The sequence below is a fragment of the Silurus aristotelis genome, assembly GCF_946808225.1.
Source record: "Silurus aristotelis genome assembly, chromosome: 25".
NCBI lineage: Eukaryota > Metazoa > Chordata > Actinopteri > Siluriformes > Siluridae > Silurus > Silurus aristotelis.
The window spans coordinates 18,154,268-18,167,547 of NC_139598.1; the positions used below are offsets into that span (position 1 = coordinate 18,154,268).

Sequence of the window (13,280 nt, forward strand, 5' to 3'; positions counted from 1 at the left end):
CATCTTCAGTCTGTGTGTTATGGAGATGAATCCTGGCTTTATGTTTATGGTTCTTGTTTCTCTTTGGTCAGTTCTTAATTGTTTAAATAAATCTGCTCTGGCATCCGCTGCCTCGTGACACTGAGGTATTCAGTCATTAATATCATCCTGCAATTCGTAGCTTCACTTCTCCATTAAATGGACCACACCCCCGAAATGGAGAACTCAGAAGGGTCATGGTGTCAGGTAGAATATTCCCTGTAGCTCCAGAACACGATGTGATCATAAAGGTGACAGGGATTGGGTAAAGAGGAAGTGGACGTCTTAGAGCAACTGCAACTGCGTCTGTGCTGAAGCTTACGCACAATGGGTGCAAACAATACCTGCTAACATTTACATGGGAGACGGCTCTTATCTCACACAGATTGCATCAATTACACACACACACACACACACACACACACACACACACACACACACACACACACACACACAGAGATCAAATTCATTTTTGCCTTTTGTCCACTAGATGATTTTTGTCCACACTGAATGCATTTGTTACAATTCTTTAATAATTGAAATAAATACTAATTAAGTGATTAATTAACAGAAAAATTAAATAACAATCTTTAAATTACATTGTTAGTTAATTCATTGGTCAATTGACTCAATAAATAAATCATTATTAAATATAAAATAAATAATAAAATGTTGATTCATTTACAGTCAGTTTAAATGAGCGTGAAAAATATTTCACCTGTTGCTATGGATACATAGAAAAAACAAATAAACAGATTACATCCATCCGATATTACGCCACGATTCGTATTATTGCACGCAGATAAAACTCTGGATTCTGATTGGTTCATCACAAACACATCAACTGGTTTGATTCATCCAAAGTATTGACCTTGACTTTAACAGAAAAAAACATGTGTAATGCGATATGCTAATGCTCAGCGGTGTTGGTGTTGGAAGGTCATAAGTTTAAATCCCAGCGCCACCAAGCTGTCACTGCATAGACTTTGGTCTTCAGTGTCAGAGGTGTAGCTTGGAATAAACTTCAGACATCTTCAGGAAAGAGGAGTTTGATAACATGATTGCAAGTTGCTTTGGTTTTCATGTCACACCAGAAAGATAAAGGTAGCTATAAATGGATAAAAAAAATGATGATATATTGTTAAAGAATTTTAATACAGTTGTGGGTAAAAGGCTGTGGTGTGGCGTCAGAAGAATAAAACACTTCAGCTCCATTGTGTGAGAGGAGCTCCACCTTCATGACATGGCAGAGACACCGATAGTTTTACTGTAACTGTATAACTAAATAATTTATTCTCCATTGCAACTCAAACATTGTGTTGATTGAAGAAAATGGATTCAGGATCCTTTTCCAGAGCAACTTACAATTATCTCATCAGATGGGCAGCTAAGGGCCTTGCTCAAGGGCCCAGCAGTGGCAGCTTGGTGGTATTGGGATTTGAACCCATAACCTTTCAAGCAGAGGTCCAACATTTTATCCACTGCGCTCCCACCTCCCAGTGTCCCAGTGTGCAGTGACCTTCTGCGTATGGAAAGTTAAAAAAACGAACAAATGCGTTTGTTCTCAAACAAGAAAGGAGTTCAATCCATATCAGAGCTGCTGATAAAGTGAGTCACATTGGAACTAAAGTGAGGTCCGTGCTGAAGGACATGGGGCTGTGGTATATAAACTCGTTTTAGCTGATCACACACTCCTGGACACACTTCTGCACACGATTCTGGACATATTCCTGATCACATCCCCCTGAATACGTTTAAGAACGTGGTGTCTGGGGGACACCCGTACATTTTCACCATTTCAGGCGAGAAGAAATCTGAGGTTTGGACGTCGATCGAGTTGGACAGCGAGTTAAGCATCATGAATAAACCGGTAAGGCGTGTTTGTGTGTGTTTGTGTGTGTGTGTTGCTTTCTGGCTACTAAGAATTTCTTAAATCTTTCACAGGACTCATACGAGATGTTCGTGGAGATGGATAAAATGGATGGGGACATGGAGGTGAAGATCAAGAAAAAGAAAAAAGAGAAGAAAAAGGAGCGGTTGGAGAACATGAAGAAGGAGATGGATATTGTGAGTGACACACGGGACGTTTTCACGCGTCTCCAGTGAGAAACGTGTTTAAATGTTTGCGTGATGGTTTTGTTTGTGCAGGACGACCACGAGATCACGATGGAGGAGCTGGAGGCGAGATACACCACGAGCATTACGAAAGTAAGATCCACTTCATTACAGCATTATACACAGGAATATTACTCATACAGTACAGTACCATCATACCATAGCCACCATATATATATATATATATATATATATATATATATATATATATATATATATATATATATATATATATATATATATATATATATAAATATAAAAAGTAAATAAAAATATATATTTATGTCCTTTTTCTTTGTCATTTTCTCTTTTAAAGCCCCATGTATTTGTTGGTGTTGTTATCATTAGACTTTTAATATCATGTTAATACACTGTGCTTTGTGTTGCGGTTCCTGTTCATTCTCCTGCTCTGTGTGCTGTGGTTAAGGGTCTCAGCTCGAGGACAGCTGAACAGGTTCTGGAACGTGACGGCCCCAACGAGCTGAAGCCACCGAAAGGAACACCCGAGTACGTGAAGTTCGCTCGGCAGCTGGCCGGAGGTCTGCAGTGTCTGATGTGGGTCGCCGCCGTCATCTGCTTCATTGCTTTCGGCATCGAGTGTGCCAAGGGTGAAATCGCCAGCTACGATAATGTGAGTGTTCTGAATACATATCTATAAAGAAGATTTGGCTTGGGCAGAAGAAGCCTTCTTGGCATGTAGTTGAGAAACCTCAGTTTGGGGAAATTCTCAATTCTGGGAAACGGACAACTTGGATTGGGGAAAAAGAAGTTTTAGGTTGGGTAGAAATATAACTTTTGGTTGGATAAAAGAAGCATCAGTTTGGGGCAAAGAATCTTCAGGTTGGGGGAAACAAGCATTGGTTTGAAGATGAGAAACCTTGGGTTGAGTGAAGCCTTCGTGTGAAAGATAAAAACCTCAGGTTGGGGATGAAAAGCTTTATAGTTGGGTAATAAAAGACTTTTAAACATTTTCATAAGGACACGTTTGCATACCGTTTATAGTGTAGGTAAAAAAAAAAATCCCAGAGAGGCCTCAGGTTGGGCAATCGTTTATAAAGTAACAGATTTTACAGATCATTTACAGCGTCATGATTATAATTGTCGAAATACCGAACTATTGAGAAATAAGTGTTTTGTGTATAGAGATAAAACACGTCATGTTCAGATTCTTCATTCATTTTTAAATGGGCTCTATTGTGTTTCTCTTTGCAGCTTTATTTGGCCATCACTCTCATTGCCGTAGTTGTCGTAACCGGTTGTTTTGGCTACTACCAGGAATTCAAGAGCACCAACATCATTGCCAGTTTCAAGAATCTGGTACCGCAGGTGAGATAAACGCACCGGAATCCTGCAACCACGGCAACACAGTAGCCATTACGCTTTCTGTTTATAGTTTATGTTTTGGCATGTCTTCAGCAGCCTCAACAATGACTTCTGAAGTCTGTGCGAAATTGCGACACATAAACTACTTTGTACTGAGTCCTTTTATTGTGTACTGATTCAGACCTTAGCTGGGCTTTGGAATGCACAGTGCAATAGCAAAAACTCATCCTGGTTGTTGAGAATGGAGTAACTATATGATCCGGATGTGTGAGAAGGAAAAAATAGACCCAAAAAAACCTAAAGCCAAAAAAACTCCTTTTTTCCAGCAAGCCATAGTGATCCGAGACGACCAGAAGACCCAGATTAATGCCAATTTACTCGTGGTGGGTGACCTGGTGGAGATTAAAGGAGGAGACAGGGTTCCCGCTGACATCCGTATCATCACATCGCAGGGATGTAAGGTGTGTGTCACCAGAACACTGTGACAGAGAAAGACTGATGGATCAGTGGTTCAGGATCTGGGATACTGATCTGGGGTCTGAGGAAAACCTTCTTGGATTCAGGTTGGGTAACAAAAGCCTCAGGTTGGAAATGCATCAGAAGGATCAGGTTGGGCAATAAAAGCCTAGGTTTTAGTAAAGAAGCCTCAGGTTGAGGATAAGAAGTTTTGGTTTGGGAAAAAAAAAACCCAGGTTGGAAAAAAAACCTCAAGTTGGGCAAAAATATGCCATGGTTTTGGAAATAAGCTTATGTTGGGGAATATAAGGCTTAGGTTCTTCAAAAGAAGCCTCAGGTTGTAGAAAAGAGGCTTTGGTATAGAAATAAGGAGTCTCAGGTTGGGCTAAAGGGGATTGAATTTGAGCAGAAGTAGTCTCAGCTTTAGGACTGAGTTAAAATATATTCTGCCTGGGAAATAAAAGTTTATTACAGGGCAAAGAGGTCTGTGTTTCAGCAAAGGAATCTTCGTGTTGGGCAAAAGCATATGCTGTCTCTGATGTATGTATGAATTAATGAATAATTTATAAACCAAATCGACCCACTGTCACCAGATTCAGTTTATAAATTCATGCTTAATGTTTTTAACTTCCCAGACGTAGTCTCAGATTACAGCTGCTGGCAGAAGGAGGCCATGTATTCATGTATTTCCAAAATATTATTTTTCTCTCTTGACTGTGGCTCAGAACTGATCTCAAAGCAGTTTAAACTAACACAAACATCTCGTAATTCTGCTCACCTTTCCAGGTGGATAATTCCTCTCTGACTGGTGAGTCGGAGCCTCAAACCAGGAGTCCAGAGTGCACCCATGAGAATCCAATGGAGACCCGAAACATCGCCTTCTTCTCCACAACCTGTTTAGAAGGTAACACACGCACACATATGTGCCATGAGATACACCCAGGAAGCTGCTGATTACCTGACTCTTAGCAGCACATGATAAGAAGTGTAATATCTGCTTCGACAGGTGTAGCTACAGGAATCATCATCAACACCGGAGATCGTACCATCATCGGACGCATCGCCAGTCTGGCCTCAGGAGTGGGCAATGAGAAAACCCCTATCGCCATCGAGATCGAGCATTTCGTCGACATCATTGCCGGTCTGGCTATCTTCTTCGGGTTCACATTCTTCGTGGTCGCAATGTTTATTGGTTACGCCTTTTTGGAGGCCATGATCTTCTTTATGGCTATCGTGGTGGCTTACGTGCCTGAGGGACTTTTAGCTACTGTTACAGTAAGTCTAAAAAATGACATGAAAAAAATTCAATGATAAAAACTTTACTGTTTTATTTTTCATTACAATTACATCACCAGGCAGAAGCAAAAAAATTTAATATAAATAATAAATAAACATTTTTAAATCAAATTAATTATAAAATCATGGGATCATCAGAAACCATTTCTGGGCACCATATTGATTCCGCGTGACGTCCATTGAGCATTAGCCATTGATATACGTGAAAATGTAAAACTCCAGCAACATGGAGATGTGACGCATCTAAACACTCAACACAGAGAGTTGATTGCTGAATGATTTAATGATGTCACTTCATTGACTCCGCCCCCACAGAAAAACACGTGGAAAATAGATGAGTTTAATATCAAAATTTTGATCTTACCGAGGAGAATTGAATCCTATAATTTTTCCTGACAAAGAAATGCATTCAGTGGTGAATTTTTCACCATCATTCACCATTTTTTCAGGAAATAATAATATAATATAATTAATAATAATAGTATAGAAACACTGTTAATAATAAATCAAATTACAGTATATAATTAGGAAAACAGAACATTTTACAGTACTGTACTGTATATTTACTATATTATATACAATATATACAGTATTTTAACAAATTTGTAGTTTTTTTTGTTGTAAGATAAAAAAACAAATTCTTTCATCATAATTTAAGGACCTTCAAGGAAATTATGTATTTTTGGAAACCAATAGTGAATTTTTTTAAGTCGTAAACGATTTCATTTCAACTACGCATAATTGCAATCGTAACAACAGAAAGGACACATAGAGGTCGTGTACCTTTTCATTCTTACCTTCACCACTCTTCATACACTGCTTTATCTCACCTTGTTGCTCCAAAGTCAAAACGTCCTGAACATAATCTCCATTATGTGAATGTGAACCTTCAATATTTACACAGATATGAGTGCAAACAAGAGCTGCGGGTTTTACAGCCCTGCACTACACCAGAAGATTTTACCCACACAAATAACCAATCACATTCTAATGCTATTAACTGGATATATTTTTATTGACTTTATGGTGTGGATTGTGTGTTTGTGAAGGTGTGTCTGTCTCTGACAGCCAAACGTCTAGCCAGGAAGAACTGTGTGGTGAAGAATTTGGAAGCTGTAGAGACTCTGGGATCTACATCAGTCATCTGTTCGGATAAAACAGGAACCCTGACGCAGAACCGCATGACGGTGGCTCACCTGTGGTTCGACAACATGATTCATGCTGCAGACACAACCGAGGACCAATCAGGTGAGGGATCTGATCTCAGAGCCTTCGTTACAAGCTTCTAATACGATCACAACTGCTGCAGAGTGTATTCAGATATCTGTAATCATATCTCAATCTTTTATATTCATGACCAAGTATTAGTTTCATAAATATTGGCACCTATAAAATATGAAAGTATATGTACAAATGTAAACACATAAACATACTTCTACAGTATTTTCTTTCAAAACCAGATGGAAACCTCTGAAGAATAAACGGATTAAAGGGTATTTTGGTAAAACAGTGTTCCGATATATTCCTTTGTGTTTGTCTTTGTCCAGGTCAGAGTTTTGACCAGTCTTCGGAGACATGGAGATCGCTGGGACGAGTTGCGAGTCTCTGCAATCGGGCGTTTTTTAAACCCAATCAAGAGACGGTGCCGATCCCCAAGGTGAGGAAACGTCAGCGACATCAGAGAAAATATTATTTGACTAAATGTGCATTATGAGACACTTGTTTCTTTGTTTTATATTTAATATACTACATGACACAGAGAATAGTGATGGGCGATGCCTCTGAGACAGCTTTGTTGAAGTTCACCGAGTTGACCATCGGAAACATCATTGACTACAGAGCACGATTCAAAAAGATCTGTGAGGTGCCATTCAACTCCACCAACAAGTTTCAGGTGAGATCAGGGTTGTTTATTAAAGGGTTGCCAGATAAACCAACACTGGAAAATCCCCCTTTAATTCATTATCACTAAATAATCCTGAAATGATCTTGTGTTGTCCAATGATTGACTGTTTCCATTGTTTTTAATGATTTTGGAATCAGCTTGGTATAGTATAGAGTTTAGTGAGGACTAGAACATTGTGTGTGTGTGTGTGTGTGTGTGTGTGTGTGTGTGTGTGTGTGTGTGTGTGTGTGTGTGTGTGTGGTGCTGTTATAAAAAAAAAAAAAAAAAGGTGTTGTGATTAAACGTTATATCGATTAATACCTGAAGTTGATTAGATCATTTTTTTTTTCTACCACAACAATTAGTCCATATTACTATTTTTAACTTTTTCACTAAAAATACTGCAACAACAGTGTTATTGTAGCGCTCCTTTAGGTTCCTTGGTTCTTCGGTTAAACCTCAAACCTCCAGCTGTCTTTTACAGCACATTTTTCAGTACTCTCTCCAATTTGCTGTTTCGTTGTCGCCCCCTTGTGGTATACAGCTGTCAATACATGAGCTGGAGGACCGTCTGGACCTGCGCTACCTGCTGGTGATGAAGGGGGCACCGGAGAGGATCCTGGAACGTTGTTCCACCATCCTGATTAAGGGGCAGGAGCTGCCGTTGGACGAGCAGTGGAAAGAAGCCTTCCAGACAGCATACATGGACCTGGGAGGACTGGGAGAGAGAGTGCTGGGTAAGGAACCCTGAGTTTGCTCTGAAGGTTCTCTGGGACATAATGGAGGTCAGGTGATAGAGTTTATATTCAGACATGTTTAAAATACCTCTCAGGTTTCTGTCACTTGTACCTGAACGAGAAGGAGTTTCCTAGAGGCTACAGCTTCGACCCTGATGAAATGAACTTCACCACGTCTGGACTTTGCTTCGCCGGCCTGATCTCCATGATCGACCCTCCTCGTGCCACCGTACCCGATGCTGTGATGAAATGTCGTACGGCCGGCATCCGAGTGCGTCCGGTTCTGCACCACAGTTGTCTGTGGAGAAAGATCAGAAGCTCTTTCTCTCTATCAACAGTTTTTTAATGAGAACGACTAAAATATTCATTGCTTTGTAACATACTTTGATGTTTATACATAATTGCTTTGACCTTTGCAGGTCGTCATGGTGACGGGTGACCATCCCATCACGGCGAAGGCGATTGCTGCAAATGTGGGAATCATATCAGAGGGCAGTGAGACGGTGGAGGACATCGCCACCAGACTGCGCATACCTGTGGAGCAGGTGAAGAAGAGGTGAAGATTGACCCACGCTTCATACACGTCATAGCGTCACATCACGTCGCATCACGTCGCCATCCACACAGTAGTCCAGCACAAAAAGACATAATAATAAAAAACACAAAACAGTGATGATTTTCTTCATTGCAAGTTTAAAGTCAGGTTCAAAATTGTTGGCACCCTTTATTCAATATCAGTGATTATGTACCATGAATACGAGGTGGTACCAAAAAGTTTGGAGACTGATTGTGTTTACAAGAAAGTATTTTATTTATCTACGTTTCCACACCTTCACCTCCAAAACAGTCCCCTTGCACAGCAATACAGAGCTTCCAGCGTTCTTCTGGAACATGTCCTGGAAGTTTTCATTTCGCACCGTATCTCCTCAACGGTGTCAAAACGCTGACCTTTGAGCTGCATCTTCATCTTCAGAAAAATTGCGAAGTCCTTAGGAACCAAATCTGTGGAGTAGGGAGGGTGCGGAAGTGGGATCACGGTGTTTTTTCAGCGGGAAGCTCAGGTGTGAGGAGAGCTCAGTGACACACGGTGGTCAGAATAGCACCAGTTTCACAGCTCCTGATGCACACAGGCGTCCCGACGTCTTTTGGCACACTGACTTATAAAGGTCGGTGCTCCTTGTGACTGTGCGTGCAGCCTTGTGCTGTCTTTTCCTGACATGTTACAAAACTAGTCTCAAAACCTTTTGATACCAAGTCATAAATAGGACATGTGCTGAGTGATGTTAGAAGCTGTACAGATGCTCCGTAGTTTTATTTGACATTACTGTGATTTCCTTTTGAGTCTGAAAAATAAAAAAGTCTTGGCACCCACACGTTATGGACAGTAAAGATGTTTCTGGGCTGAATGACAGCAACCAACCATCTCTTGTTTCCAGTAGAAGATCTTTGAACCCAGTACACATTTCAAAAATGTAAACCAGTCCTAAATATTTGAGATTATTCCCGCCTCATGCATTGGATTTGACCTGAGTGCACGATGGTGTGATGGGGCATAGCGTGATACACACATGAGTTCTTCAGGAACATTGTGGAAGCAGGGTTAAGGTCTTCACGGTTCTCGCTGTGATTCTTTTGTTTCTTCAGAGATGCTCGTGCTTGTGTCATTAGCGGAGGTCAGCTGAAGGAAATGTCCAGCGACGAGTTAGACGAAGCTCTGAAGAACCACCCGGAGATGGTGTTCGCTCGCACGTCTCCCCAGCAGAAGCTCATCATCGTGGAGAGCTGCCAACGTCTGGTGAGACCTGATCCCACATCACATACCTCACATTAATAATCACTTCACAGAGCCAAAAAAATGATGTCCTAAAATTCTCAGGGATGTTTTTTTGTAGCATCGTTAACTACATTGTGCAGCCAAAAGTATTAGGACACCTGACTTTTACAGCCGTATGTGTTTTTTTCTCCAAACTGTTACCACAAAGTTTAAAGCACACAGATGCGTAGGACGTCTTTGAATGCGGGAGCATGAAATGTGTCCTTCACTTGAACTGGGAGAATGTTAATGTAAAGTGATATCTGAACCTCTTCCTGTCAGGGCTCCATCGTGGCAGTAACAGGAGACGGAGTTAACGATTCCCCGGCTTTGAAGAAGGCAGATATTGGTATTGCGATGGGAATCGCCGGCTCCGATGCTGCTAAAAACGCTGCAGATATGATCCTGCTGGACGATAACTTCGCCTCAATTGTAACCGGAGTCGAACAAGGTGAGTCAAAAAGAAAAAAACAAACAAACAAAATGTTTGTCTGAAGGTCCTGGATTTATTTTTCCTGTATCTTCATCTTCATTTTACTCAATCGTTTTTAACTCGTTCTGGTACGCAGGTCGTCTTATCTTTGACAACCTGAAGAAATCCATCGCTTACACATTGACCAAGAACATTCCGGAGCTCACGCCGTATCTCATCTACATCACAGTCAGCGTGCCTTTGCCTCTGGGCTGCATCACCATCCTCTTCATCGAGCTCGCCACCGACATCGTGAGTGCACACCATCTCCAAGGCTTTAAAATGTTAAAACCCACCACTGTTGTGACTCTGACTCTCTCTGCTGCCTCTGCTCAGTTCCCCTCAGTGTCCCTGGCCTACGAGAAAGCAGAGAGCGACATCATGCATCTTAAACCCAGGAACCCTCGCAGGGACCGGCTGGTGAACGAAGCCCTCGCCGTCTACTCCTACTTCCAGATTGGTGTGTAGCATTCTGTTGCGTCACGCTTGAATTATTGCATGTGTTTTTATTTATATAAGGTACATTTTCCTGTCTTTAGGAGCGATCCAGTCGTTCGCAGGATTCACAGATTACTTCACGGCGATGGCTCAGGAGGGCTGGTTTCCGCTGCTATGCGTTGGACTTCGCTCTCAGTGGGAAGACGTCAAACTGCAGGACCTACAGGACAGCTACGGGCAGGAATGGGTCAGTCTGAACTCAGAGTAGATGCCACCTATGGGGCATTTCAAACATTCAACATGTTTCATGCAGGAAGGGTATAAAATAGTCAAATATACATTACGGCAAAGTGAAATTCATTACTTCGCACATCCCAGCTTTTTTGAAACCTGGGGTTAGAGCGAAAGGTCAGCAATGATACAGCGCTCCCTGGAGCACAAAAGGGTCTTGGGCCCTTAACAAGATGTTAACAAGATGTTGGAATTCTGATCAGAAGGTCGTGGGTAAAAATTCCAACACTGGAAATCTGCCCCTGCTGGGCTTATCAGCAAGGCCCTTAACCCTTACCTGCTAAATGACAAGTCGCTCTGGATAAAGAAAGATTGTATCTCAGTGGTTAAGGCGTTGGACTTGGGATCTGAAGGTCATGAGTTCAAATCTCAGCCAATCCTTGGCCCCTGAGCAACTCCCTTAACCCCATAGCTGATCAGTTGTATGAATGAGATTAGGGCTGAAACAATTCCTTGAGTAACTTGAGTAATTTGAATACAAGTTATTTGCTTTGACGCTTCCTTTAGTCCATTTAACTACAAACAGAGCACTGTGTTTCCCCACGGACCATTATTACTGACGCACCACCCTCTGAACTCTGGATTGCTCTGGGGTAAAATAATCAATAGCTGCAGCCCTAAGTGAGATAAATGTAAGTCGCTCTGGATAAGGGCTGTAAAGGTAAATGATAAGGGTGTCTGCAAAATACCGTGGGAGGGGCCTAATGTCTTTTTCTTGTCAATCATAGTGACACTAGCCAATCATAGGCAGCTTTGACCTCATGTATGTGGGAGAGGGCTGATAGACGCTATCCTGTGAGTGTGTTGCACTGCTGTAGGATGGAGCACATGCAGCAGTTTTATACTGGTGTAATCAGTCTTTTACTATTAATACATTCGTATTTGTTATGCAACTGTTATTACACTGCATATAACCTGGAACCAATAAAAGGAATCCATTAATCCAAATGTTATTTATGTTATTTGTTGTTTCCTTGACAGACGTTTAGTCAGCGTCTGTATCAGGAGTACACCTGCTACACCGTCTTCTTCGTCAGCATCGAGGTCTGCCAGATTTCTGACGTGTTAATCAGGAAAACGCGCCGACTCTCCGTCTTCCAGCAGGGGTTCTTCAGGTCTGTGAGGTTTCACGCATGCATGATGAACGTGTACCATGTGACCAATTACAATGCTACATACAGAGCAAAAGCTATAGATATTCTATTGTTCACTGTCTTCTAATTACACTATACTGGCAAATGTTTGTGGACACCTGAGCATAAGATTTACATGTGCTTGGTGTAAAGTCATGTTTCAATTCTTGGGGTGCTTTAGAAAGGCCTGGGGTGGCGTCAGCATTCTACTGAAGTAATGAGTGATATAGCATTTATCGTTAATTATTTTTCTCTATCAAGACGTCCTGTAGTGTTTGAAAAATGTACCATACCTGATATTGAGCTGTTAGAAGTATTCGAATGACATAAATGTTTATAACTATATGAAAATAAAAATGTTATTTGTAGCTATAAGAGCTGCTGAGATATTAGGATTATAGTGTGATTTGTATTTTTCCTTCAGAAACCGAGTGCTCGTGAGCGCCATCGTTTTCCAGCTGTGTCTCGGGAACTTGTTGTGTTACTGCCCAGGGATGCCGAATATCTTCAACTTTATGCCTATCAGGTAGTTTACAGTATTTTACATCATTCTTATTTTCAGCAATCTCATGCACCTCAGTAATCCCCGTGTCTGTTCTATCTTCATGTCAGGGTTCAGTGGTGGTTCGTGCCGCTTCCGTACGGCATTCTCATCTTCGTTTATGATGAAATAAGGAAACTCGGCGTGAGAAGACACCCAGGCAGTGAGTATATAAAATGCAGTCTGCGTTTTAAGATCATGTTTAAACAATAACCAGATCTAATCCGAGTCTGATGTTCTACTTTCTGAATGTTTTTTTCCACAGGCTGGTGGGATCAGGAGTTGTATTACTGAGAGAACCTGAAGACATCTGGCTTCTTCAAACAATGCTTTATTTTATTTTATATCCGCCACCAACGTGTTTTCACCTGAAATAATTTGCTCGTATTGTCCGATATTTAAAAATAACTACCTAGAATTCGCAACGTGGTGCCTGTATCTGACTGCATTCTTTTATTAATAAAATATTAAACAGTATGTGTAGGGTTGATTTTGTGATTCCAGACATTCATTCAGCTCTGCACATATACTGAAAGTCAATCAAAGTTTTATAAAGGCACTGAAAATCTCAAACGATCTTCTGGACAGGCAGTGTTATGACATCATACAATGTACGAGCCAATCATATTCCAGTAGGCAAATTCGATTCCGTCACTTGAGGGGTTTTCAGCGGAAAAGACTGGGATACTGTTATAAACATTAATTCAGTGTCGTTGTGTGAAGGTGTGAGCTTGTTGACTGGTAGATGACATGACATGACAT

At 41.2% G+C, this 13,280-nt stretch overlaps 1 protein-coding gene across 1 annotated transcript; it reads left to right on the forward strand.

Annotated features, from left to right (window-relative positions):
* The first annotated feature begins 1,607 nt into the window (after positions 1-1,607).
* On the forward strand, positions 1,608-12,995 carry LOC310720157 (potassium-transporting ATPase alpha chain 1). The gene is made up of 23 exons (XM_083530510.1): positions 1,608-1,888; positions 1,963-2,085; positions 2,167-2,226; positions 2,561-2,764; positions 3,346-3,459; positions 3,783-3,917; positions 4,699-4,816; positions 4,919-5,187; positions 6,258-6,456; positions 6,756-6,865; positions 6,968-7,102; positions 7,638-7,830; positions 7,926-8,101; positions 8,250-8,386; positions 9,475-9,625; positions 9,926-10,094; positions 10,213-10,367; positions 10,452-10,575; positions 10,655-10,800; positions 11,826-11,959; positions 12,402-12,503; positions 12,590-12,681; positions 12,784-12,995. Exons 1-23 carry the CDS (start codon positions 1,877-1,879, stop codon positions 12,810-12,812), a joined length of 3,087 nt encoding a protein of 1,028 aa, XP_083386636.1. The 5' UTR covers positions 1,608-1,876; the 3' UTR covers positions 12,813-12,995.
* Positions 12,996-13,280: the final 285 nt, after the last annotated feature.

Coding starts and splice junctions, on each gene's coding strand:
- LOC310720157 (XM_083530510.1), top strand. Junction 5,188..6,257: donor GACTTTTAGCTACTGTTACA/GTAAGTCTAAAA, acceptor GTGTTTGTGAAG/GTGTGTCTGTCTCTGACAGC. Junction 7,103..7,637: donor ACTCCACCAACAAGTTTCAG/GTGAGATCAGGG, acceptor TGTGGTATACAG/CTGTCAATACATGAGCTGGA.